The sequence below is a fragment of the Megachile rotundata genome, chromosome 16 (assembly GCF_050947335.1).
Source record: "Megachile rotundata isolate GNS110a chromosome 16, iyMegRotu1, whole genome shotgun sequence".
NCBI lineage: Eukaryota > Metazoa > Arthropoda > Insecta > Hymenoptera > Megachilidae > Megachile > Megachile rotundata.
The window spans coordinates 14,170,149-14,193,779 of record NC_134998.1 but is presented as its reverse complement, the minus strand read 5'-3'; the positions used below and the strand labels follow the sequence as shown (position 1 = coordinate 14,193,779).

Sequence of the window (23,631 nt, the reverse complement as noted above, 5' to 3'; positions counted from 1 at the left end):
CTAACCTAACCTAACCTAACCTAACCTAACCTAACCTAACCTAACCTAACCTAACCTAACCTAACCTAACCTAACCTAACCTAACCTAACCTAACCTAACCTAACCTAACCTAACCTAACCTAACCTAACCTAACCTAACCTAACCTAACCTAACCTAACCTAACCTAACCTAACCTAACCTAACCTAACCTAACCTAACCTAACCTAACCTAACCTAACCTAACCTAACCTAACCTAACCTAACCTAACCTAACCTAACCTAACCTAACCTAACCTAACCTAACCTAACCTAACCTAACCTAACCTAACCTAACCTAACCTAACCTAACCTAACCTAACCTAACCTAACCTAACCTAACCTAACCTAACCTAACCTAACCTAACCTAACCTAACCTAACCTAACCTAACCTAACCTAACCTAACCTAACCTAACCTAACCTAACCTAACCTAACCTAACCTAACCTAACCTAACCTAACCTAACCTAACCTAACCTAACCTAACCTAACCTAACCTAACCTAACCTAACCTAACCTAACCTAACCTAACCTAACCTAACCTAACCTAACCTAACCTAACCTAACCTAACCTAACCTAACCTAACCTAACCTAACCTAACCTAACCTAACCTAACCTAACCTAACCTAACCTAACCTAACCTAACCTAACCTAACCTAACCTAACCTAACCTAACCTAACCTAACCTAACCTAACCTAACCTAACCTAACCTAACCTAACCTAACCTAACCTAACCTAACCTAACCTAACCTAACCTAACCTAACCTAACCTAACCTAACCTAACCTAACCTAACCTAACCTAACCTAACCTAACCTAACCTAACCTAACCTAACCTAACCTAACCTAACCTAACCTAACCTAACCTAACCTAACCTAACCTAACCTAACCTAACCTAACCTAACCTAACCTAACCTAACCTAACCTAACCTAACCTAACCTAACCTAACCTAACCTAACCTAACCTAACCTAACCTAACCTAACCTAACCTAACCTAACCTAACCTAACCTAACCTAACCTAACCTAACCTAACCTAACCTAACCTAACCTAACCTAACCTAACCTAACCTAACCTAACCTAACCTAACCTAACCTAACCTAACCTAACCTAACCTAACCTAACCTAACCTAACCTAACCTAACCTAACCTAACCTAACCTAACCTAACCTAACCTAACCTAACCTAACCTAACCTAACCTAACCTAACCTAACCTAACCTAACCTAACCTAACCTAACCTAACCTAACCTAACCTAACCTAACCTAACCTAACCTAACCTAACCTAACCTAACCTAACCTAACCTAACCTAACCTAACCTAACCTAACCTAACCTAACCTAACCTAACCTAACCTAACCTAACCTAACCTAACCTAACCTAACCTAACCTAACCTAACCTAACCTAACCTAACCTAACCTAACCTAACCTAACCTAACCTAACCTAACCTAACCTAACCTAACCTAACCTAACCTAACCTAACCTAACCTAACCTAACCTAACCTAACCTAACCTAACCTAACCTAACCTAACCTAACCTAACCTAACCTAACCTAACCTAACCTAACCTAACCTAACCTAACCTAACCTAACCTAACCTAACCTAACCTAACCTAACCTAACCTAACCTAACCTAACCTAACCTAACCTAACCTAACCTAACCTAACCTAACCTAACCTAACCTAACCTAACCTAACCTAACCTAACCTAACCTAACCTAACCTAACCTAACCTAACCTAACCTAACCTAACCTAACCTAACCTAACCTAACCTAACCTAACCTAACCTAACCTAACCTAACCTAACCTAACCTAACCTAACCTAACCTAACCTAACCTAACCTAACCTAACCTAACCTAACCTAACCTAACCTAACCTAACCTAACCTAACCTAACCTAACCTAACCTAACCTAACCTAACCTAACCTAACCTAACCTAACCTAACCTAACCTAACCTAACCTAACCTAACCTAACCTAACCTAACCTAACCTAACCTAACCTAACCTAACCTAACCTAACCTAACCTAACCTAACCTAACCTAACCTAACCTAACCTAACCTAACCTAACCTAACCTAACCTAACCTAACCTAACCTAACCTAACCTAACCTAACCTAACCTAACCTAACCTAACCTAACCTAACCTAACCTAACCTAACCTAACCTAACCTAACCTAACCTAACCTAACCTAACCTAACCTAACCTAACCTAACCTAACCTAACCTAACCTAACCTAACCTAACCTAACCTAACCTAACCTAACCTAACCTAACCTAACCTAACCTAACCTAACCTAACCTAACCTAACCTAACCTAACCTAACCTAACCTAACCTAACCTAACCTAACCTAACCTAACCTAACCTAACCTAACCTAACCTAACCTAACCTAACCTAACCTAACCTAACCTAACCTAACCTAACCTAACCTAACCTAACCTAACCTAACCTAACCTAACCTAACCTAACCTAACCTAACCTAACCTAACCTAACCTAACCTAACCTAACCTAACCTAACCTAACCTAACCTAACCTAACCTAACCTAACCTAACCTAACCTAACCTAACCTAACCTAACCTAACCTAACCTAACCTAACCTAACCTAACCTAACCTAACCTAACCTAACCTAACCTAACCTAACCTAACCTAACCTAACCTAACCTAACCTAACCTAACCTAACCTAACCTAACCTAACCTAACCTAACCTAACCTAACCTAACCTAACCTAACCTAACCTAACCTAACCTAACCTAACCTAACCTAACCTAACCTAACCTAACCTAACCTAACCTAACCTAACCTAACCTAACCTAACCTAACCTAACCTAACCTAACCTAACCTAACCTAACCTAACCTAACCTAACCTAACCTAACCTAACCTAACCTAACCTAACCTAACCTAACCTAACCTAACCTAACCTAACCTAACCTAACCTAACCTAACCTAACCTAACCTAACCTAACCTAACCTAACCTAACCTAACCTAACCTAACCTAACCTAACCTAACCTAACCTAACCTAACCTAACCTAACCTAACCTAACCTAACCTAACCTAACCTAACCTAACCTAACCTAACCTAACCTAACCTAACCTAACCTAACCTAACCTAACCTAACCTAACCTAACCTAACCTAACCTAACCTAACCTAACCTAACCTAACCTAACCTAACCTAACCTAACCTAACCTAACCTAACCTAACCTAACCTAACCTAACCTAACCTAACCTAACCTAACCTAACCTAACCTAACCTAACCTAACCTAACCTAACCTAACCTAACCTAACCTAACCTAACCTAACCTAACCTAACCTAACCTAACCTAACCTAACCTAACCTAACCTAACCTAACCTAACCTAACCTAACCTAACCTAACCTAACCTAACCTAACCTAACCTAACCTAACCTAACCTAACCTAACCTAACCTAACCTAACCTAACCTAACCTAACCTAACCTAACCTAACCTAACCTAACCTAACCTAACCTAACCTAACCTAACCTAACCTAACCTAACCTAACCTAACCTAACCTAACCTAACCTAACCTAACCTAACCTAACCTAACCTAACCTAACCTAACCTAACCTAACCTAACCTAACCTAACCTAACCTAACCTAACCTAACCTAACCTAACCTAACCTAACCTAACCTAACCTAACCTAACCTAACCTAACCTAACCTAACCTAACCTAACCTAACCTAACCTAACCTAACCTAACCTAACCTAACCTAACCTAACCTAACCTAACCTAACCTAACCTAACCTAACCTAACCTAACCTAACCTAACCTAACCTAACCTAACCTAACCTAACCTAACCTAACCTAACCTAACCTAACCTAACCTAACCTAACCTAACCTAACCTAACCTAACCTAACCTAACCTAACCTAACCTAACCTAACCTAACCTAACCTAACCTAACCTAACCTAACCTAACCTAACCTAACCTAACCTAACCTAACCTAACCTAACCTAACCTAACCTAACCTAACCTAACCTAACCTAACCTAACCTAACCTAACCTAACCTAACCTAACCTAACCTAACCTAACCTAACCTAACCTAACCTAACCTAACCTAACCTAACCTAACCTAACCTAACCTAACCTAACCTAACCTAACCTAACCTAACCTAACCTAACCTAACCTAACCTAACCTAACCTAACCTAACCTAACCTAACCTAACCTAACCTAACCTAACCTAACCTAACCTAACCTAACCTAACCTAACCTAACCTAACCTAACCTAACCTAACCTAACCTAACCTAACCTAACCTAACCTAACCTAACCTAACCTAACCTAACCTAACCTAACCTAACCTAACCTAACCTAACCTAACCTAACCTAACCTAACCTAACCTAACCTAACCTAACCTAACCTAACCTAACCTAACCTAACCTAACCTAACCTAACCTAACCTAACCTAACCTAACCTAACCTAACCTAACCTAACCTAACCTAACCTAACCTAACCTAACCTAACCTAACCTAACCTAACCTAACCTAACCTAACCTAACCTAACCTAACCTAACCTAACCTAACCTAACCTAACCTAACCTAACCTAACCTAACCTAACCTAACCTAACCTAACCTAACCTAACCTAACCTAACCTAACCTAACCTAACCTAACCTAACCTAACCTAACCTAACCTAACCTAACCTAACCTAACCTAACCTAACCTAACCTAACCTAACCTAACCTAACCTAACCTAACCTAACCTAACCTAACCTAACCTAACCTAACCTAACCTAACCTAACCTAACCTAACCTAACCTAACCTAACCTAACCTAACCTAACCTAACCTAACCTAACCTAACCTAACCTAACCTAAACAAACTTCAGGAGTTGGTTAGGTGTATATTAAATGAGCTTAAGGTGATCTAACCTTCCGAGGCAAAGCTTAATGTCACCTAACCTTTGGAGAGGTAGCTTGATATGATCTAACATGTTAGGTACCCTAACCTTGTTATATTGTATACAAGTACTCACCATGTGCTGCTATTCCAGAAGGTCAGGTAATCCAATGCACTCACTATCCCATTCTCACTATTCCACAAGGTTAGGTTATTCAAGTAGGTTACTTCAACAAATTGTCACTAACAAAATAACCTGTTTCAATAACATAACTCGTATGGAAATCCTTTTCTACACCACTACCACCAAGTTTGTATATCCAAAAGGTTATTAATAAAGATGGTTCACTACACGATTCCACTGAGTTTCTTTATTCACTGCGTTACCTACACCGATCACTATAAATACGACACAGTTTACATAACCTGTCTTAATATACTAACTCGTATGGAACTCTTAAGAATGGAAGTGATCGAATAACCTGTATAATATACAAACCTTTCTGGAATTCCAAGCGTGGTATACCATACGAGTTAGTTTATTAAGACAGGTTACCCTCTGCTAACCCCACCCCCCAAACCCCCCTCCCCTCAGGGGTGGATTTTGCGCCGGGGGTTTCGGGGCGATTTTCAGCCCGCTTTTCCGGGGCGATGCGCCGCTTTTCCGCCGCTTCTCCTGCACCCACGCACTGCACATGCATTGCACCCCGCACGAGCCACCCACGCACTGCCGCCACTCGCGCTGCACTCACGGCGATTCAGGAGCATTCCGCAGCAAATTTGGCCGCCGCTTTCCACCGCTTTTCCGGATTTTCCGCCGGTTAGGTTGCACCCACGCACTGCACCCACACCCGCGCACTACCCTCCCCCGCCCCCACCCCCACCCCCGCACCAGCACCAGCACCAGGTTTTTCACGGCACGCACAGCACCCACTGCACTCACAGGCACTCCACGGCACGTTCACTGCACGATTTCGCTGGGTTTCCGCCGATTTTTACGCTTTTCCACCGGTTCCACTACACCCGCCACGTGGCACGCACTGCACCCGCGCACGAAACGCACTTTCCACGGCACCCACTGCACGCACGGCACTCACAGACACTCCACGGCACTCCCACAACACTTTCACGGCACTGCACGGCACAATTTCACCGAATTTTCCACGTTTTTCACGATTTTTGCAGCACCGCCGGCACGTGCGTCGTAGCGTCGGTCCGCCATCTTGGAAAAGGCCGATTCACGTTACCGCATCCCGGATTTCGGTTGGCACCACTTTCCTGCTGCGCACTTCCGGTTCGGGGATTAGGTTGGCAGTCCCTCAGCGATCGTTGTTCATTAAGTTGGTACTTCTGCGGGTACTGCCACACGGCCATCTTGCTTGCCGTTGTTCGATGACTGATTTTTCTTCTCAGTACTACATTCCCTTGTATTTTTCGCCTCGCTTTTCTACAGCAGCAGCCATCTCGATTCAGGTTCCTCTGTAACTCGTATCTGTTGAAAATATTCCACTGCTTCAGATAAACTTCTTTTAGGTTGGCATTTCTGATCCGTTTCGGAGGACCAATTTTCAAGTTGGCAGTTCTTGTCTACCACCGTTCCCGTCATGTTGGCACTTCTGCGGTTACTGCCGCACGACCATCTACATTATATTTGTTCCGTGACTCTACGGGGTTGGCAGCATTGCATCAGTGCTAAGCTACGTTCGGGTTGGCAGTGCTGAAGTGACGGTCACAACTGGTTCACTTATCATGTTCACAATCCTTCACTGGCTCTATACCCATCAAGTTGACAATTTTCACGCAGCTTTCCTCTGCTCAGTGACTGACTCGTTCAAATTGACAGTGCTGCCGTACGTCACAGCGCACTTATGTTGGCAATCCTTCGCTCGCGCGATTTCCGTCGTGTTGGCACTATTGAGTTGTCGCATAATGCCGCACAGCCGTCTAGATCGCCGGTGTTCTGTGACTCAATGCTGTTGGCAGTACTTAAGTGGCTGTTACTTCCGGTACGGCTATTACGTTGGCAGTCCTTCGCTGTCGCGATATGATTAAAGTTGGCATCCCTTCAGTGATGCTTGTTGACCATCTTGGTTCCAGGTGCTCTCGGTCTCACTGAGGTTGGCTATTCTGAATCGCGGCAGTGAATCTTTCAGGTTGGCAGTATTCCTTTCCTTTACACTTGCGGCGAGCAAGCGCGAATTCCCTATAGGGGAGTTGGTAGCACGCTAGCGGCACTACCTAGCGTTGCGTGTAGGAAGTAGTCGAGCGCGGGAGAGAACGACGCCGTTCGTCATTTTCATTCGTTCGTCATTAGCCATACGCGCAGTACGAGTTATATGTCCAGTCCTGAATAAATAGTTGTTGAGTTATAGAACCTCGTGTATTTACTCTAAACACTCCGGCACACTTTCAGGTTGGCGCTTCTGAGATGTGGCTTACTGCACTCAACCATCTATGTCAAGATTGCTCTATGACTAATTGTTGTTAGGTTGGCAGTATTATATCCCTTTACGTTTTCAGGTTGGCGCTTTTGCTGACGACAGTTTCAGTTATCATGTTGGCTCTCCTGTGCCGTTGCTTAATGACCATCTTGACTCTCTCTGCTCTATGTCTATTTCGTGTTGGCTGCTTCGAATTCCTATACACTTTCACGTTGCCATTCCTACTTCGGCGACCCACCTTGCTTCAATATAATCTATGCATGAACTAAGGTTGGCTATTCTGAATCAACATTTTCAAGGTGCATGTCAAATTGCAAGACATAGTTATACGTACATGCATTCCTCAATCATCGATCGTTCGTTTTCAGGAAATTAATATCGATTGGAATAATAACTTACGACCTGTTGTTTACACTAGGTTAGGTAGTTAAAAAATAAAAACATGACGGCCTTGTATTTAGAGCACTATTTAGATAGTAAGTACTCAACCGTTTTTTTCCTATCGGCAAAATAACTTAGATCGCAAATAAAATGCGAGGTTACAATATCGACATAAACCAACTACCCGATAACGAGACACATTTCTTATTTGCAGGTTTGGAGCATTTACCTATCGAATTACAGAGGAATTTTACATTGATGCGCGATTTGGATGCTAGGGCACAAGGATTAATGAAAGACATTGACAAATTAGCCGACGACTATTTGAAGAATTACAAGAAAGAGTCACCGGAAAAGAAGAAAGAGCAACTCGATCATATTCAAAACTTATTTAATAAAGCCAAAGAATACGGTGATGACAAGGTTCAATTAGCGATACAAACCTACGAGTTAGTGGATAAACATATCAGAAGGTTAGATTCGGATTTGGCAAGATTCGAAGCAGAGATACAGGATAAAGCTTTGAATAGTAGTAGAGCGCAAGAAGAGAATAATGCTAGTAAAAAAGGGAGGAAAAAATTGAAGGAAAAGGAGAAAAGGAAGAAGGGTGCTGCCGGCGCCAGTAGCGAAGATGAGTCCAAAACAGCTAGAAAGAAACAGAAAAAAGGCGGATCTGTTGCTTCTGCTTCGTCCGTTGGTGCTGTAGGAAGTGGGGCTCAAGTTGATTCTACCGCGCTTGGCCATCCAGCCGATGTTTTGGACATGCCGGTTGATCCTAATGAACCGACGTATTGTCTTTGTCACCAAGTTTCTTACGGAGAAATGATCGGTTGTGATAATCCCGATGTAAGTTTACCTCATAAGTGTTTTGCGATCTATATGTTCGGCCTATCCCGACAATATTGTGCGTAATTTTATTCATTTATTTCTTTCTTCTAGTGTCCTATAGAGTGGTTCCATTTTGCTTGTGTCGGATTAACTACCAAACCTAAAGGAAAATGGTACTGCCCCAAATGTACGCAAGATAGGAAAAAAAAGTAAGTGTTAGGAAATGGATAAATATATTTGTTTATTTTACAAAAAACTTAATAAAAATACTCGAACGTTATTTCTAAAACTAGGATATAGCCCTTTTCATGATTCAAACGTGAAACCAACTTAAATTGTATGAAAAAAAAAAAACGAGAAGTTTGTAAACAAACAAATGTACTGAACTATGTATTTGCATTGCGTCTAATATTTTTATTACAAACAAAATCGTGCTCTTGTCTCGGTTAGGTTAGTATCGTTAAAAAACGTAAAAAACAAAAAGCTATTCTCTTCTTTTGGACAGTTTGTAGACTAATACTCTTAACTGTATGCGTGTGTGGTACAAACTGCGGAAATAGATATTATATTAGATGCGATGGAAATACAACGAAATATTAGCTTATCACGGAGAGAAAGATTTGAGAATCGGCCATAATTATTATCCTCTTTATATTTCGGTTTTATGTACAAAGTAGTAACTTAACGATTGGCCGTTTTTTGAACATCTGTGATTTGCTTGTTAACTTTATACTTATTATATAAGTATTAAATCATAATTATAATATTGAGGTAAAAATTATTACTGTTTTTATATTTTATAAATGTAAATGACATTGTATAGAATAAATTTTTTGTTGAAATAAAGTATATTATATCGAAAAACAAATTTCTAACAGCGCTGTCTACTAAACGGATATATATATACAAGCTTGTATGTACAACAGTCGATTATAAATTCTAATATAAAATGTATATTTTAATACGATAAAGTACTGATTAGATTTGTAATTAATTTATGAAAATTTTTTTATATTTCTTCTTTCTAATAACACGGTATTTACAGGCAATGAAAAAAAAAAATTCTTATATATATATACATGTGATAAACAGGTACAATAGTTTATCGAGAAACGACTAGAAATAAGGAAATATTCGTTTACTAAGGAATGCCGGATTGCAAATAACAACATTGACTCGGTGGAACGGTCCAATTGTACTGATAACTCATTCGATTTCTGATTTCTTTCGCGCATAACGCTCCAGAAGCTTGATAATATTCGTGCATGTTTTTCATATTTTCGATCGTTTGTTTGTGCGTTACTATATATTGATTCGAGCATCCTCGTGATCTGTATTCGGTATCGAATCGCACGTCGTGTCTTCTTTCGATGTTTGCTAAAGGTGCTAACCAAAGACCTACGGATACGTCTTCCGCTTTATACAATCTAAAAATGTCAATTATTCGGATTGGTTTAGTTGCATACATAAAATAGAAAAAAAACAAACTTTTACTTCACCCTACTTGAGAATATCCACGTTCGAGGCGATAAATTTCACTAAATTGTAGGACAATGCGTATCCACCTCCTAACGCGTAAGGAAGATAATAATCGCATAGTATCCAATCCGTTTCTTTCCAAGGCCCGCTTCGTTTGACTTGTGCCTTTCCGTTGAAGAAACCCCAGTATAACTCTTTCTTCGTTCCTTTGTTCTCCCATTTATCTAGTTCTTTTAACAGTTTATGTACCAAAACGAACGTGTCGTCGTCGCATTTGAACAGAAAATTAAAATCATAGTATTTGTAAACTTCCTTCAGCGCGTACAAAACTTTTTTCGTTAAAGTTCCGTAAGAGTCCGGTATCCTGGATAACAACAATAGGTCGTTGAACTTTTGTTTTTCCGATTGTAAAGTTTCCCTTTGCTCTGACAATAAGTCTAATGTTCCTATTACGAAAAAATGCTTCACCGTAGCTTGCTTCTGTGCTAGCCAAGTTTTTCTGATAGTTGCTCTTTGCTCCAAGTTATCGGGGCTAGACAATATAAGTATCATGAGCCTAAATTTTCCTTTATTCTTAACTTCTCTGTCATTTTGTAAACACTTTGTAGCAGATAAATAATGTACGCACAAGAAAACGATTGTTATTATTATCAACAATGTTGGAATATTTAATTTTACATGCAACTTTTTCCTGATCATCGTGTATAGACTTTTCGAAGAGGGCCTTAACGGCAAAAGCGTTACAGAATCCATTTAGTAAACAAGTATTTGTCAGAAAGATTTCTAACCTTCAAACATTATCTTCGTACATACATGATTCGATACTGTACAACTCTTTAAATCCTTCTTTTTCCGATATTGTATTATTTTAACATTATTCTCCAAGACCCTCGATTCTATAATTTCGCACGGTTCTTTCTTACATGGTAAAGCGTACTCTTAATTTGTCCAATTTTTTATTCGCGTTACGCGCATCGACGCCGATTGGTTCGAATACGCTCCGGAATCGAGAGCAACGCGCATATTCCTTCGGGACGTCGGTATGTTTAGTGTATTTCAAATATTTCATGATTTTCTTTTTTTTTTTTATTTTACATACTATATCGAACTGTATACCCCTAAGATTGATATCGATGTATACCAAATCAAATCCTAAATTGAAGGGTTACAAACTTTTCGAGGGTCAATATTTTACGATTTTAAAATATTTAGAAATACTCAAAATCTCATAATTTCAATATCTTCGGACACTGATTGTCCGAAATTGGATAAATCTTCTTCGCATTGAAATGAGTAACAACGCATGTAAATTTCTTAACCAGTGATTCCTTTATTTATTGTTTTCAGCAAATTTAATACGAATACGAACAACCACGGTTCTGCAGTCTCTTTTAAACTTCAGACTTACATATCTGTTTATTGTTCCACTAAGTAACCTGTTAAAAGATAACCACCCGTATCGCTGGTTAATATATCAGGATGTGTTCTGTCTGGTAAAATTTGATATGAACGTAAAAAATTGGAAAAGAGTCTTAAGTTAATGACATTCTGTTTTTGTCTAAGCGTTATGTAAGTCTCTTGTAAAGGTTCACGATGTACATGATAAATTACGAATGGTCTGGATGCTCCTAGAAAAGGTAGGAGGGCAAGAATAATATTTAAAGGATGTTCTCTAGCTATAATAACTAATCCTCGAGCTTTCGAATCTTGCACCAGTTGTATAGCGCGTTGTGTTTTTAAAAACCATTTTGGCTTTTTCGCTGCTGTAACTTCCGTAGATTCATGCTCGGATTCGTCCAATTTTCGTTTCGACACGATTATATTACTATATGTACCTTGTTCTTCTTTAATTTTGTGACTTTCCATGATTTCGCTAGACATGTTAAATTTTTCTACACAGCTTTCCGTATTTATCTTTTCCTCTTTTACTTCCTCTTTTACTACCAAAATTTTTTCGCTGTCCTTATTCTCGTTTTCTTTCGTCTTATTTTTCCAATTATTATGTATTTTCTTCGATATGTTGTTTAAAAGGGTACTTTCTCCTTGATAATGTAATCTTAGAAAACTATAAATGTTAACGTTAATCAGTCTATCTAATTGTTCTACAGGAAAATTCATACTGTGAATCAACGTTGCCTGATGCACGTTTCCAGGATGTAAATTGATCAGATGTCCTTGCGTATTTTCACCGATTCTACTTAACATTGCAGCTGCGGGTAGACCTTGACATCCGCTGTCGTACAATATGTATAATCCCTCCGACTGAACGTCGCTGTACGATAACAATTGTGCCAAGGTATCCATTCTAAGATTTCCAATTTTGCTATGATCTAGTCTAAAGTATACGTCGTGTAAGGATGTTATATCCGGTTTACGTATAGTTAAATATCGTACGTATTTTTTTTCCTTTTTCTTCAAATACTTTTCTTGCGAATATTCTGTTCGATTTAAAAAAGATTTATTATTCTCGATCAAACTACCCACTATTTCCTTACTACTTCTTCCAGACTCTTGAAGCTGAAGTATCTCCTCCTTAGAAAGTTTCTGGGATGTGCCATCGTCGGTGATGGTGCGATTATCGTTGCCGCTTGGTAATGTGCATAATAAATCGTTCAGTGATTCGGTTTTTATTGTTTCTTTCAAGAAAAATGTTCGTTTTCCATTTTTTGCCGGTATCATTTCGAACGTGGTCCAAAAAGGTTTCCCGATAATTTCACTCATGTCTACCAAATCCTTTCCCAACATTAAACTACCCCCGACTGTTGCTTTGTAAACTTTTTTGAAGTTCAGTTTATTCACTATCACGTATTTACCTGCTGTAATTATATTGTCTTCCGTATCGCACATTTTTCCTTCGATATTATGAACTTTTTCGAAGAACGCGTCTGTACAAGTTAACGTGTCATTTATAGGTTAAAGATGTTTTCGTTATCTTTTCGGTACAAATAGCAATAGTTCGTTCGTACACTTTGCTTTTACTTTGTGTCCGTACCAAATTATTTATATATTAAGATTAACACGGTTAGCGTATGAATATATCATAATTTGATGTAACCTATAAGAAGTATACGAGCGTTAAAACACGTTGCTGAAGATATACCGAACATCTGTCATTGAAGGTTAAGGAAACATACGAAAATAAGAAAAGATTTTTTACTTCGTTCGTGTAGATATTGTTAGAAGCGAACTATAAACTTGTACTATAAAATATTATTAATTTTCATATTACTCGAAATTATTGTTTTTAATATTTCTTATTATTTCAATTACAGCGAATACAAACAATGTTTCCTCACAAAGAATTTCAAGCGATTGTACTTGCTGGTGGAGGAGGATCTCGTATGACGGAACTCACTCATGGAAAACATAAATGTTTGTTACCGATTGGAAATGTGCCGATGATTTGGTATCCGCTTCAATTATTGGAAAACACTGGCTTCAAGGAAGCCATCGTTGTCGTATCTGAAAATATGGAAAACAGTGTACTGTTGTCTATCGCCAAGTTGAATTTAAAAATTAAGGTGGATATTGCTTCCGTTGAAGACGCGGAAGAACTTGGTACTGCAGATTCTATCAGACTGATTCACGAAAAAATATATACAGATTTTTTGGTAATCTCCTGTGATTTAATCGCCGATGTTGACATATCTGAAGTTTTAAATCTGTATAGAAAACACAATGCCAGTATCACGGCGTTGCTGTTACCTACACCCAAGGTGCCCGAGGATTTCGTAACTCCAGGCCCTAAGAATAAACAGAAACCGGAGACTGATTTGATCGGTATTGATAACGAAACAGGACGTTTGGTTTTCTTAGCCTCTGGTTCAGATTTCGAAGAAACTATAAATATTTCGCAAACGCTCCTTAAAAGACATCCAAATTTTACTCTTCATTCGAAATTAATGGATGCTCATTTATATGTTATCAGAAGATGGGTTTTAGATTTTTTGATGCATAACAAGTAAGTGATATAGTATAGAAAAATACGTTTTTAATGTATAACTTTAGTTACTTACATTTTTTTTTTTATAGAAACTTAACTACACTGAAAGGCGAACTTCTTCCATATATCGTAAGTAAACAATTTTCTAAGCCTCCTAAACAATGCGTGGACGATAAGAATACTTCGCTGGTACAAGTAAACTTAAAAGAAGATATTTACCGCTTCGCGGTAGAAAAATCACTGGACGAGTTGATTAGAAAAATGTCAGCGTATAACGATCGCAGTACCGATTTAGAGGATGGATATAACGGTGACATAATTAGATGCTACGCTTACATTGGTAATGGGAAATTTGGTTTAAGAGCAAACACGATACAAATGTATCACTTTATTAATACCAAGGTAAATATTTATAATTAACGAGTTTCAAATTAAAAAGAGATACATTAATAAAATATGCGTTTCAGATATCCGAATGGTGGAACGTCGATAACAATGTACAACCTCGTTTAAAGAACGTTTCACCTACAGCCACTGTACATAGTACACAGATACAAGGTTGCAGTATAGATGATAATTGTACGATTTCTGAAAAAACCTCCTTGAGAGAAAGTCACCTTGGACCAAACACAGTTATCGACTCTAAAACGAGAGTATCTTACAGTACTGTAATGGAAAATGTAACAATTAAACAAGGGTATTTCAAATTAATTATGCTTTGCATTTTAAGACGAAAGTGCAACGTTTTTTTTTTTTTTTTTTCATTTCCATTAATATTTGTAGGTGTGTAATACAGAATTGTATATTATGCAATTGTTGCTTCATAGAAGAAGGTACAGAACTAAAAGATTGCATCGTTGGTCCTCAGCATACTGTAACAGCTGGAAGTCAACATTCTCGCGAAGTTCTCACGGATCCGGATAAGCTCATAGAAATTTAATCGTTTAGAACAAACTAGACGAATTAGTTGCTTAAGTAAAGACTAAATTTATAAAACTAGGCATCTCTTCTATAAAATATTTAACTTTTATTTAAAAAAATTTTTCATTTTGAAAATCGGCAATTTTATAACCGCAAACATGAATATTTTTAAAATACAATCATGTGAAATCCAAAATTATGTTTTGATCATTAACCTTTGAAATAAGAATTAATTTTTTATTTCGGCGTATAGTAAGTACATAAATATTATCATAGATTGAGGTTATGATTGATCCGAATCAACCTGAACGAAGGAACGTGTGGTTTTGGAACCGGACTGAACGTCTCTTTCTGTGTTGCTCCGTTGTATGAAATGGTAAGCGCGCGTTCAAGATATTAAAATCTGTTTATATCGAAGTAATCGTAAAAATTCATTGATTCGGATAAGTTAAGAATTACTTATTAAGTCCTTTGGAAATAATATAAAATAATAATTACGGCGCAAACGATTGAAATAAACTTATATTAATGTTATACGATATTTTGGGGTTATAAGGAAAGTGTGAACAGTTTGACGCAATACGTAAACGGTGTTACATTCGTTGTTGATTACGTTTAGATTTTTATTTAATTTCTACCGATTATTGTTGGTATACTGATAATTCGGTGAACTTAAAATTTTATCATCTTTTAATTTTCACAGACGAAGGGTACGTCAAGTTTTGGAAAACGCCGGAACAAGACACACACATTGTGTAGACGATGTGGTCGTAGTTCGTATCATATTCAGAAGTCACAATGTGCTCAGTGTGGATATCCACAGAAAAAAATGCGATCATGTAAGTAAATTGATAACATATTTTTAACGACTACTTAAGGAACATAATCTTCATCGATACAGATGTAAAAATTGTTCATTGTTTAGAAGTAATTGCTATGTTTGGCTTGGATCTATATATTTATCAGAAATAATTTTATAAACTGTAGAATGAATAATTTCACTAATTGTGCAACATAAATTTCAGATAATTGGTCTATAAAAGCTAAGAGGAGGAAAACTACCGGCACAGGTCGTATGCGCTACTTGAAGATTGTTCGTAGAAAATTCAAGTAAGTTTTATAAGAAATAAGAACAAAGCGGATAGTAAAGTCGAGGCTGCCATTCATAAAAATACGCTTGAACAAGACCTTTATTAAAAAAGAAAATATTTTTAAAGTTAACATTAAATATTTCGAAAATGTTTCAATCGTAGTTCTCCGTATTGTTTCAGAAATGGATTCAGAGAAGGTTTGCCAAAACCTAAATCAGTTCAAGCTAAGTAATCTAACATCTTGTCATTCTGTTATGTATCTATATACGATTTTGACTACGAATAAAACAGTTTGAAAAATACCAAAAGGCAGTCTATATTATTTTGTTTCGAAATAACCCTAACATGATCAATTTTAAATTGATAAAAGGAATGAAATTCGTGCAGGTATAAATGAACAGCGATTTACCAACTATATCGTTAATACTTTATCAACGTATAGAGTAGGAAATATGATATATACATAATACAAAAGATATACAAATTATTGAAAGAGGGGATGATGGTCGTACTCTGCGCAAACGCGGCGGAACTTTCGATTGTGTCCGACCATATAATTACCTTCGTTCCGTCTATTTTTGTTCAGTAACTCGCAAATTTATAATGCAAAATGATACCTTATATTCACTCTTAAAATCTATTTAAGAGACTATTGCTCTTTAGTTAAGAAAAACGGTATGTTACGGGACCGTGTTCAACTGACATTCCGCCTTCACAAACATCAAAAAATCAAGAATAACCGCATGATTATATAGCGTCTGCGCTAAATAAAACTGAGGAAGTTTTATGAAGAATTACATGTAAATAAAGAAAGAAAAGTTAACGAGATAAAAAGGAAGTATTTTTGAAGTTGGAAAAATTTCAAAGATTTCACCAAGTACGCCTGAAGGTCATTCTCTACAGATGACTGTTTTGAAGAAATTATTTGGTTTGTATAAAAAATTTTCTATTTCTATTACTATATAAAATACTATTAACGATAAGAATTTTAAATTGTTAAACGTACGTTCGGTATAATAAAATGAAAAGTTCCATTGCTGATAAGCAATTACGTTTGGTGAATAAAAGATATTAATAAACGTTTGATATTTGTAGGCAAGTACCTTTTGGTCACGAACACTGTTAGTTGTGGTTTGATGATGGCAGGGGCAGATATGATCCAACAAAGGCGTGAACACTGGAATAAAGGCAACGAAAATTTGTCGAACAGAACTCGCGTGATGGCAGCATCGCCGGACGATGAACAGCGAGAAGAGTTCAGTAGCACTGCAACGTACATACATAATTATATGCGAACTAGAAACATGACAGCGGTGGGTTTACTTCAAGGTCCGTTCCATCATTGGTTCTACATGATGTTAGATAAAATGTTCCCTGGCAAGAACACTTTAACCGTCGTTAAAAAGATGTGTCTCGACCAAACGATCGCGAGTCCTATCTGCTTGGGCATATTCTTCGTAGGTCTTGGTGTATTGGAACATCGCAAAATCGAGGAAATATACAAGGAACTGAAAGCGAAATTGTACGACACGTGGAAGGTATCTAATAAATTTTATTTCGTAAAAAAAAACCAATAAAATTGCCAATTTATCTATGTTTGATATTCATTTTTTAAGGTCGATTGCTGTTTTTGGCCTCCCGCTCAATGTGTAAATTTTCTTTTCGTACCTCTGCATTATCGAGTACTGTATACGAATTTTATGACAATGATCTACGATATTTTCTTGTCGTACATGAAATACGTAAGTTGCAGTTTTCTTCTTGGTCAAATAATAACTTTTTTTTTACTTATCGCAATAAAATTCGTCACATTTATTACTCTTTCTTTTACAGGATGCTCAGTATGAAGAGTGACACATCTCTGAGACAATTTAAATCGCTAAATTTATTAATATTCATTTCATTGCTGATTACATATAATTAGTATCGTAATACCATATAATATATACATATTGTACTAAAAAAAGAATAAAGGAATTGTTGTTTTCATGTAACAAATTATGCACGTATGATTTTGAAATCCCATTATCGATTTAGTTGGATATCTCTGTATGTGTTAGATTATATTCGCGGTTAATAACACGAAAGATCAAATAAATACTGCAGTATTCATTGAGACTTACGGTGGCGTCAGGTGTTTCGAAACGACGCTTATCGAAACATTTATCACATGAGACAATGTATGTGCAACTGTGATGCATCTTTGAAGAATTTTCGTTCGGTTTCTTATCGAGCGTAATAATCGTCTATTGAATGTAAGTTGTTTATTAGAATGACAGCTTTTGTTTGTCATTCGGCGGCACTGAGATTATTGTCTTCTAAGCCGTCAGTCGCCAACGAGCAAATACCGATTATAGAAGTGTAAATACAAACAATAAACCGTGCAAACGATAAACAAGACTGTTGGATATTTGTGTACTTCCCATAATTAAGGGTTATGGATGATTTTATCCATGAAGATTAAGTTAATATATCGAGGCATTGTTTTTATGTTCAACCACTTGCTAAAATATGTATTTTAATCGCTTTTTCATTCATTTTCTATCGAATTTCCAAATTTTGTTATACGGTGAGATGATACCTAACAATGAAATAAACGAGTCATTTCTACAGTGAAACTTGAAACGAAATTTTGAAAAGTTAGGCAATAATAGTTTAGAATATAGTTACAACCGAAACATAATTAATATTTGTACGACTTTGATCGATCGACATTCTATTGACAATCATTTACGTTCACCGTCCCTCGTTTGTTTGTAAATAGATTTAGTAAATATTCTCTCTCTCTCTCTCTCTCTCTCTGAAAAATACAGCTTTATATTTATGGATTGTACAAATTCAGAAATTATTATAACAATAAATACTTTTTTCCAAAAATACATTAATTTATTAAACGTGTAACAAAACTGTTAATACCGTTGGTACAAACGAATAATATTGTTTTTATACCTTGTATTTGTTGTTAAAAATATCAAAATATCAAATTAGCGGATGAAACAGTTGTTACAATGTATGCTTAATATCCATCTATGATTATCCATGATTAAATTGATCACGAAACGGTGGTAAATTGAGAACTCGAGCAGCGCCGAGGAGTATCAATGCTGAAAAACATTAAACACAGCAAAATGTTTGCATAAATCATATTTATTTAATATGTGATCTATTCGTAATTGTAGCAAAAAAAAATATCAATTATAAGTCAGATATCGAAGCGAAACTAATACAAAGCAATTTTTAAACGTTAAAAAAAAGAACAAATTACCACTTCCAATTGAATACATTATAGATTTTCCAATAGTCTTTTGAAATTTTTTTGAATGATGGGAAACATATAAGCCAGAACCTATAAGACCAAAACCACTAAAAATTCTGCATCCCAAACAATCTCGATTTCGATTATTAATGATGCTGTTCACTGCACTCGACGTTTCTTGCATTTTTTTGATTTCTAATTATTAGATAAAGTTCGATGAAATTTCTTCCTAGAGCAATTCTGTCATGATATTTTATAGGTTATGTTTAAGCCGCCATATTCGTTTACAACGAATCGAAATTTTCAAATTCTTTCTCTTATAGACTTAAGTGTTATTCATTTATAATAAAGAATACAATAGTTTATTTCGATAAACGCACAAATATTACAAAGTCAATGATCATAATTTTACTGAACCGATTATTCGACTTAAAATAGATCGCTATTTATTATTCATTTTTTAAATCAAATACAAATACAATTTATTTATTAATAATTAACGATTAAATAGAAGCTAAATCAATTGAAACCACCTACGCTTACTGTTTTATTGAAAAAAAAAAAAATTAATTTCTTTTAAAGTTTCGTGTTATAAATGCGGGTTTTCCCTCGATTCGAATAATATAGAATTTATAGTACATTTAAAATGAAAGAACAGTAATAAATAAAATTTTTTAGGTGTAAAAATTGTAAATTTGATAATTTCCATTGTTTCCTAGTGTCACTCATTCAATGAGCTTCTTTGTTTTGAAGAAACGTCTTAAGTAGAAAACTTGCCAAGTGGAAAGAACAAAGAGCCAACACATGGAGAATATACTGAAATATAACACTCGGGTATTTGTTGCCTCTGAAAATTAAGAAAACATATTTGTTTGAAAGATCGAATTTCCGAAGAAAAATAAAAAAGGAATTATGTCTAGATCCTTACCGTTAGTATCTCTCATTTCTTCTTCATTTTTTCGCATTCGAGCAAAGTCTTGAACGATCGCTTCGGATAAATCTTCTAAACGTTTTAGTTCGACCTCGGAAGGTTTCAGTTTTGCAGCTTCGCCTATCTATTAAACAGAATCAAGTATGTGCTGTTATTCTGTTACTATAGATGTTTAAATTTTTAATTTAATGTAAATCAATCAAAGTTTTTAAAACGAAATATTTCCATTTTAATAGAATGTTAAATATTTTGGAAATGTTACATTTTTGGATTGAAAGAAAAAGAAAGATTGAAGCGTTAGGAATGGTTATAAAAATATTTGAAAATGTAAGTATAACTCTACACACAAAATTTCTCTTATGCTACTTCATGCTAAAACTCGTGTTATTGAAAGCTGTATTGATGGTATCTAATAATCAATCGAAAACCAATCTCGCTACATTACCAACTGCGCGTCCATACAAGTCACATACAGAAAAAAGAAAATAGATGAAACACTGTGAACAATTCCTGCTATTTATTCTATATATATATATATATTCTGTCGATGATAAAATAAACTTAAACGACAATTAGTAAATAGAAGAAACATTAGCTCTAGAACACAATTTATCATTGACAGAATTTAAAACTTCTAATTATTGAAAATAAATAAAGAGCTTACTCCTTCATAATTCTTTGCTTCTATTCCACGTTTTGTGACTAAGTGAACTTCTTGTTTAATCTGTTTGATATCTGAAACATTATTACGAATAAGATTTTAGACATAACAAATGAGACGAGTATAAATATATTTAATGGAATCTTAAATAACTACAAAAATGCGCTTATACATACTGCCAGAGAAAGATGGTTGTATAGCATATGCCATAAAGCAAATTTCAAAAGTATCATATGTTTCGGTAACAAATGAAAATTTTAACATTTTTCCATGAGGTATATCGTCCTTCCTTGAAAGAATATGTCCCTTGGAATCTTTTATCTATTAAATTATAATAAATTTGTATTAATTCATAAGTAATAAACAGTTTTGTACAAGATGATTCCCTTGTCGTGTAAAACAAAGGCTATGTTTCTTTGAACATCCTCGGATTTTTCTTTTGATGCATATATAGTGGAACAAATGACAAGATGTGGGAAGAGGTTAAAAAAATATAACCTTCAAATATTATGGTATATAAATACATTTCAAGTGCTAAGAACAACATCGGAACTTACAATGTATTCAGTTTTAACAGCTTGCGTAACTGAAACTTCGTATTCTCCGACAACCAAGACATTTGCTTGGACTTCTTCCTTTAGACATTTTAACGAGTTTGGCTCAAGGTAGAATTTAATACAACTTACATGTGCGATTAATGTCACAAAAAGAAATACTACGTTTCTCATATTTAAGCAATTTCTTAAATCTACGTTAAAAAATGTTCGCACAAAGTTTTGAACAATAGCAGGTTTTAATAGTGAACCGTCAACATATCGATGAGTTGGCAGCCATTAAATATTTTGGGTGTATCGTGCGAGCAAAGAACATCACACGTGTAAATTTTGCAAGAGTACCGTAACAACGAACGACGAGGTTTCGTTCGTTACTACACAAGCATATTCTGATTGGTTACGCAGAGTTCTAATAACGCTTGTGGTGCCAAAACACAATATACCATGTCCAAATGCGTATCCCGCAACATATTCTATGGTCTGACAATCACACCATAGACTTTATGCAGCGGTATTTGCAAGTCTATGAATTGCGCCATCTATGAGCGGTGTCCGATTGAATTTGAAATTTACGAATTAGGATGAAATTGACCGTTGCTCGCAATATCTAATAAAGCATATTGTATCTCGTTATTTATAGTAACAAGTTATTATTTCCGGTAATGTAATCGTTATAAAGTGTTTCGAACAAAAGTAGTGTCGATTTACCGATTTATTATTACGCTTACGTTTAAGTAATTAAGAAATTTTTGCAATTTTGAAATGGCAGCCTCTTGTTCTTTGGAAGAAATTTTGGAAAGACAGTGTGAAAAATTACGAGATTTGGAAACCGCTACAATATTCATTAATAGTATGATACTTTATAAACTTTACTTTTTTCATTTTTATAATAGTTATTTTTGTTTATAAAGTTAAAGATTCCTTTTTTATACAGGTAAAAATGCAATAAAGGAAGAGTTTCTTAAAATGTACAAAGAAGTTACACAAATGCATGATGGTATTGAAATAATGAGAAAAAGATTGGAAGAATTGAAAGAGCAAAATAACGAATGCGTTGTAAGTTTTAACAATTTTTTGATATGTCATAGATAACGTACTATAAATTTTAAACAAAATCCTAACGAAAGCTTTGTATAGGAATTGTCGTTGCTTATCAAGGAATTGGATAAAAAGATTATTCACATGGAAACGAATGTATCGTCGAAACTAATTTACGATTATCATAATAACGAGAATTCGTTATGTACGAGCATGTTTCCTGAAGACGACTTTGTAAGAAAGTCGTCTATGATAACTGAAAGCGACGCGGAGGATCAAAAAACTCTGAAGAAAGATTGTAAAAAAATCTTATTCAACGAACCTGACGTTTGTCCAATGATACCTCTGATAAGAGAAGACGAGTTTCATACAATTCCGAAGTATATAATAGGAAGACAACCTTTAGAAACTTTAAATAATTTAATAGTTACTATAAATCAAGTGTTAAAAGCAAAATACACATTCTTATCGCAAGGAAAAGCTCATGCTAGGAAACAAGGTTACTTGAATGTCTATTTACATTATAAGAAACAAGAATTAGACGTTTGTACTAATAATGGTAATAATTTTTTGTTTTAATTGTATTATCAACATAGTACTTTTTGCTAATAACCGTAGAAAATTCGTTTTGTTTCAGAATATGTGTACTTTTTTACTGCCATTGATTACGAGAAGTATGCAAAGTCAAAACTGAACAAAATTAAATTAAATTTATTGACTGTTTTGCGACATTGTAAACGATTACGGGAACACAGAGTAAAAAATGATATACACTATGTCGTACAAACGAAACAATGATAACTCGAAACATCGTAAATACAAGAGAAAAAGAAATTATATCTTACATAGGATTAAAGTTTTTCTAATAAATATTTTTATTATCGTATAAGTTTATCAGTTCTTTCGTAACGCGAAGAATGGATGTATTTTCATCGGTCGAGGCGGTTGACATTTTCGTACTATAAAAAATATGGGAAAGAAAGAATGGAAAAAGGAGAGAAAGAGAGAGAAAATTTTAACGCGATAGAATTTAAAGTAACAAATAACAAGTATGTTGGTATAATGAAAGCATAATAATAACAGAGAAAACATTTGAAATATATGTACTAAAATGGAATAGCTTTGGAATGCACCCGAAATATTGTTCTTTGTATAATTTTTAATATTGTAATATAGATTTTTATCGCTAATACGTATGTTCTCTTT

At 35.7% G+C, this 23,631-nt stretch overlaps 9 protein-coding genes across 21 annotated transcripts; 5 read left to right on the top strand and 4 right to left on the bottom strand.

The window, feature by feature from the left end:
* The first annotated feature begins 7,631 nt into the window (after window positions 1-7,631).
* On the top strand, window positions 7,632-9,419 carry Ing5 (inhibitor of growth protein 5). 2 transcript variants are annotated; one of them, XM_076541265.1, is made up of 4 exons: window positions 7,632-7,818; window positions 7,938-8,569; window positions 8,663-8,760; window positions 8,845-9,419. In XM_076541265.1, exons 1-4 carry the CDS (start codon window positions 7,785-7,787, stop codon window positions 8,849-8,851), a joined length of 771 nt encoding a protein of 256 aa, XP_076397380.1. In that variant the 5' UTR covers window positions 7,632-7,784; the 3' UTR covers window positions 8,852-9,419. The 2 variants fall into 2 exon arrangements, with proteins under 2 accessions (XP_076397380.1, XP_003705107.1); XM_003705059.3 differs by having other exon boundaries at window positions 7,633-7,818; window positions 8,663-9,419.
* On the bottom strand, window positions 9,186-10,783 carry beta3GalTII (beta-1,3-galactosyltransferase 6). Its single transcript, XM_003705058.3, has 2 exons — window positions 10,056-10,783; window positions 9,186-9,978 (listed from the first exon to the last, which is right to left on the bottom strand). The coding sequence occupies exons 1-2, from the start codon at window positions 10,781-10,783 to the stop codon at window positions 9,693-9,695; spliced, it is 1,014 nt and encodes a 337-aa protein (XP_003705106.2). The 3' UTR covers window positions 9,186-9,692.
* Window positions 10,784-10,953: 170 nt separating this feature from the next.
* Window positions 10,954-15,270, top strand: eIF2Bgamma (eukaryotic translation initiation factor 2B subunit gamma). Of its 8 annotated transcripts, none has more exons than XM_076541262.1 (6): window positions 10,954-11,070; window positions 13,303-13,991; window positions 14,063-14,375; window positions 14,441-14,670; window positions 14,757-14,948; window positions 15,171-15,270. In XM_076541262.1, the coding sequence occupies exons 1-5, from the start codon at window positions 10,954-10,956 to the stop codon at window positions 14,911-14,913; spliced, it is 1,506 nt and encodes a 501-aa protein (XP_076397377.1). In that variant the 3' UTR covers window positions 14,914-14,948; window positions 15,171-15,270. The 8 variants fall into 8 exon arrangements, with proteins under 8 accessions (XP_076397377.1, XP_076397376.1, XP_012144904.2 ...); XM_012289510.2 differs by lacking the exons at window positions 10,954-11,070; window positions 15,171-15,270 and adding exons at window positions 12,270-12,326; window positions 12,538-12,621 and having other exon boundaries at window positions 14,757-15,090; XM_076541261.1 differs by lacking the exon at window positions 15,171-15,270 and having other exon boundaries at window positions 14,757-15,090.
* Trmt6 (tRNA methyltransferase 6 non-catalytic subunit) lies at window positions 11,337-12,877 on the bottom strand. The gene has a single exon (XM_003705094.3). The coding sequence runs from the start codon at window positions 12,875-12,877 to the stop codon at window positions 11,447-11,449; it is 1,431 nt and encodes a 476-aa protein (XP_003705142.2). The 3' UTR covers window positions 11,337-11,446.
* Window positions 15,171-16,293, top strand: RpL37-1 (ribosomal protein L37-1). 2 transcript variants are annotated; one of them, XM_012289520.2, is made up of 4 exons: window positions 15,171-15,270; window positions 15,598-15,733; window positions 15,920-16,004; window positions 16,166-16,293. In XM_012289520.2, exons 1-4 carry the CDS (start codon window positions 15,268-15,270, stop codon window positions 16,215-16,217), a joined length of 276 nt encoding a protein of 91 aa, XP_012144910.1. In that variant the 5' UTR covers window positions 15,171-15,267; the 3' UTR covers window positions 16,218-16,293. The 2 variants fall into 2 exon arrangements, with proteins under 2 accessions (XP_012144910.1, XP_012144909.1); XM_012289519.2 differs by having other exon boundaries at window positions 16,148-16,293.
* Window positions 16,294-16,438: 145 nt separating this feature from the next.
* Window positions 16,439-17,983, top strand: LOC100875980 (mpv17-like protein 2). Its single transcript, XM_003705092.3, has 4 exons — window positions 16,439-16,913; window positions 17,081-17,523; window positions 17,602-17,727; window positions 17,819-17,983. Exons 1-4 carry the CDS (start codon window positions 16,889-16,891, stop codon window positions 17,837-17,839), a joined length of 615 nt encoding a protein of 204 aa, XP_003705140.2. The 5' UTR covers window positions 16,439-16,888; the 3' UTR covers window positions 17,840-17,983.
* Window positions 17,080-19,580, bottom strand: LOC100875869 (uncharacterized). Of its 3 annotated transcripts, none has more exons than XR_013040959.1 (3): window positions 19,251-19,425; window positions 18,935-19,089; window positions 17,080-18,785 (listed from the first exon to the last, which is right to left on the bottom strand). XR_013040959.1 is itself a non-coding variant. In XM_003705091.3 (2 exons), the coding sequence occupies exons 1-2, from the start codon at window positions 19,423-19,425 to the stop codon at window positions 19,019-19,021; spliced, it is 246 nt and encodes an 81-aa protein (XP_003705139.1). In that variant the 5' UTR covers window positions 19,426-19,580; the 3' UTR covers window positions 18,847-19,018. The 3 variants fall into 3 exon arrangements, 1 of the variants encoding a protein (XP_003705139.1); XR_013040960.1 differs by having other exon boundaries at window positions 17,080-18,777; XM_003705091.3 differs by lacking the exon at window positions 17,080-18,785 and having other exon boundaries at window positions 18,847-19,089; window positions 19,251-19,580.
* Window positions 19,581-19,661: 81 nt separating this feature from the next.
* bai (transmembrane emp24 domain-containing protein bai) lies at window positions 19,662-21,802 on the bottom strand. Its single transcript, XM_003705055.3, has 5 exons — window positions 21,391-21,802; window positions 21,010-21,154; window positions 20,837-20,907; window positions 20,170-20,296; window positions 19,662-20,088 (listed from the first exon to the last, which is right to left on the bottom strand). The coding sequence occupies exons 1-5, from the start codon at window positions 21,559-21,561 to the stop codon at window positions 19,967-19,969; spliced, it is 636 nt and encodes a 211-aa protein (XP_003705103.1). The 5' UTR covers window positions 21,562-21,802; the 3' UTR covers window positions 19,662-19,966.
* A 118-nt stretch (window positions 21,803-21,920) lies between these two features.
* LOC100875755 (SKA complex subunit 1) lies at window positions 21,921-23,615 on the top strand. 2 transcript variants are annotated; one of them, XM_076541264.1, is made up of 4 exons: window positions 21,921-22,237; window positions 22,305-22,443; window positions 22,525-22,984; window positions 23,063-23,615. In XM_076541264.1, the coding sequence occupies exons 2-4, from the start codon at window positions 22,354-22,356 to the stop codon at window positions 23,221-23,223; spliced, it is 711 nt and encodes a 236-aa protein (XP_076397379.1). In that variant the 5' UTR covers window positions 21,921-22,237; window positions 22,305-22,353; the 3' UTR covers window positions 23,224-23,615. The 2 variants fall into 2 exon arrangements, with proteins under 2 accessions (XP_076397379.1, XP_003705138.2); XM_003705090.3 differs by having other exon boundaries at window positions 21,923-22,237; window positions 22,322-22,443.
* Window positions 23,616-23,631: the final 16 nt, after the last annotated feature.

Excerpts from the sequence above, each read along its gene's own strand:
- beta3GalTII (XM_003705058.3), bottom strand. The coding sequence starts at position 10,783 with ATGGATTCTGTAACGCTTTTGCCGTTAAGGCCCTCTTCGAAAAGTCTA. Across the intron at positions 9,979-10,055 it reads TCGAACGTGGATATTCTCAA|ATTGTATAAAGCGGAAGACG; the intron begins GTAGGGTGAAGT and ends TGACATTTTTAG.
- RpL37-1 (XM_012289519.2), top strand. Across the intron at positions 15,734-15,919 it reads ACAGAAAAAAATGCGATCAT|ATAATTGGTCTATAAAAGCT; the intron begins GTAAGTAAATTG and ends CATAAATTTCAG. Across the intron at positions 16,005-16,147 it reads ATTGTTCGTAGAAAATTCAA|TTCTCCGTATTGTTTCAGAA; the intron begins GTAAGTTTTATA and ends TTTCAATCGTAG.
- eIF2Bgamma (XM_076541262.1), top strand. The coding sequence starts at position 10,954 with ATGGTAAAGCGTACTCTTAATTTGTCCAATTTTTTATTCGCGTTACGC. Across the intron at positions 14,376-14,440 it reads ATCACTTTATTAATACCAAG|ATATCCGAATGGTGGAACGT; the intron begins GTAAATATTTAT and ends TATGCGTTTCAG. Across the intron at positions 14,671-14,756 it reads AATGTAACAATTAAACAAGG|GTGTGTAATACAGAATTGTA; the intron begins GTATTTCAAATT and ends TAATATTTGTAG.
- LOC100875869 (XM_003705091.3), bottom strand. The coding sequence starts at position 19,425 with ATGCAAGAAACGTCGAGTGCAGTGAACAGCATCATTAATAATCGAAAT. Across the intron at positions 19,090-19,250 it reads AATGTATTCAATTGGAAGTG|CATTGATACTCCTCGGCGCT; the intron begins GTAATTTGTTCT and ends AATGTTTTTCAG.
- Ing5 (XM_076541265.1), top strand. The coding sequence starts at position 7,785 with ATGACGGCCTTGTATTTAGAGCACTATTTAGATA. Across the intron at positions 7,819-7,937 it reads TTTAGAGCACTATTTAGATA|GTTTGGAGCATTTACCTATC; the intron begins GTAAGTACTCAA and ends TCTTATTTGCAG. Across the intron at positions 8,570-8,662 it reads TCGGTTGTGATAATCCCGAT|TGTCCTATAGAGTGGTTCCA; the intron begins GTAAGTTTACCT and ends TCTTTCTTCTAG.
- bai (XM_003705055.3), bottom strand. The coding sequence starts at position 21,561 with ATGAGAAACGTAGTATTTCTTTTTGTGACATTAATCGCACATGTAAGT. Across the intron at positions 20,908-21,009 it reads ACAACCATCTTTCTCTGGCA|ATATCAAACAGATTAAACAA; the intron begins GTATGTATAAGC and ends ATAATGTTTCAG. Across the intron at positions 20,297-20,836 it reads AAGCAAAGAATTATGAAGGA|ATAGGCGAAGCTGCAAAACT; the intron begins GTAAGCTCTTTA and ends TCTGTTTAATAG.
- Trmt6 (XM_003705094.3), bottom strand. The coding sequence starts at position 12,877 with ATGTGCGATACGGAAGACAATATAATTACAGCAGGTAAATACGTGATA.
- LOC100875755 (XM_003705090.3), top strand. The coding sequence starts at position 22,150 with ATGGCAGCCTCTTGTTCTTTGGAAGAAATTTTGGAAAGACAGTGTGAA. Across the intron at positions 22,444-22,524 it reads AGCAAAATAACGAATGCGTT|GAATTGTCGTTGCTTATCAA; the intron begins GTAAGTTTTAAC and ends AGCTTTGTATAG. Across the intron at positions 22,985-23,062 it reads AGACGTTTGTACTAATAATG|AATATGTGTACTTTTTTACT; the intron begins GTAATAATTTTT and ends GTTTTGTTTCAG.
- LOC100875980 (XM_003705092.3), top strand. The coding sequence starts at position 16,889 with ATGACTGTTTTGAAGAAATTATTTG. Across the intron at positions 16,914-17,080 it reads TGTTTTGAAGAAATTATTTG|GCAAGTACCTTTTGGTCACG; the intron begins GTTTGTATAAAA and ends TGATATTTGTAG. Across the intron at positions 17,524-17,601 it reads AATTGTACGACACGTGGAAG|GTCGATTGCTGTTTTTGGCC; the intron begins GTATCTAATAAA and ends TCATTTTTTAAG.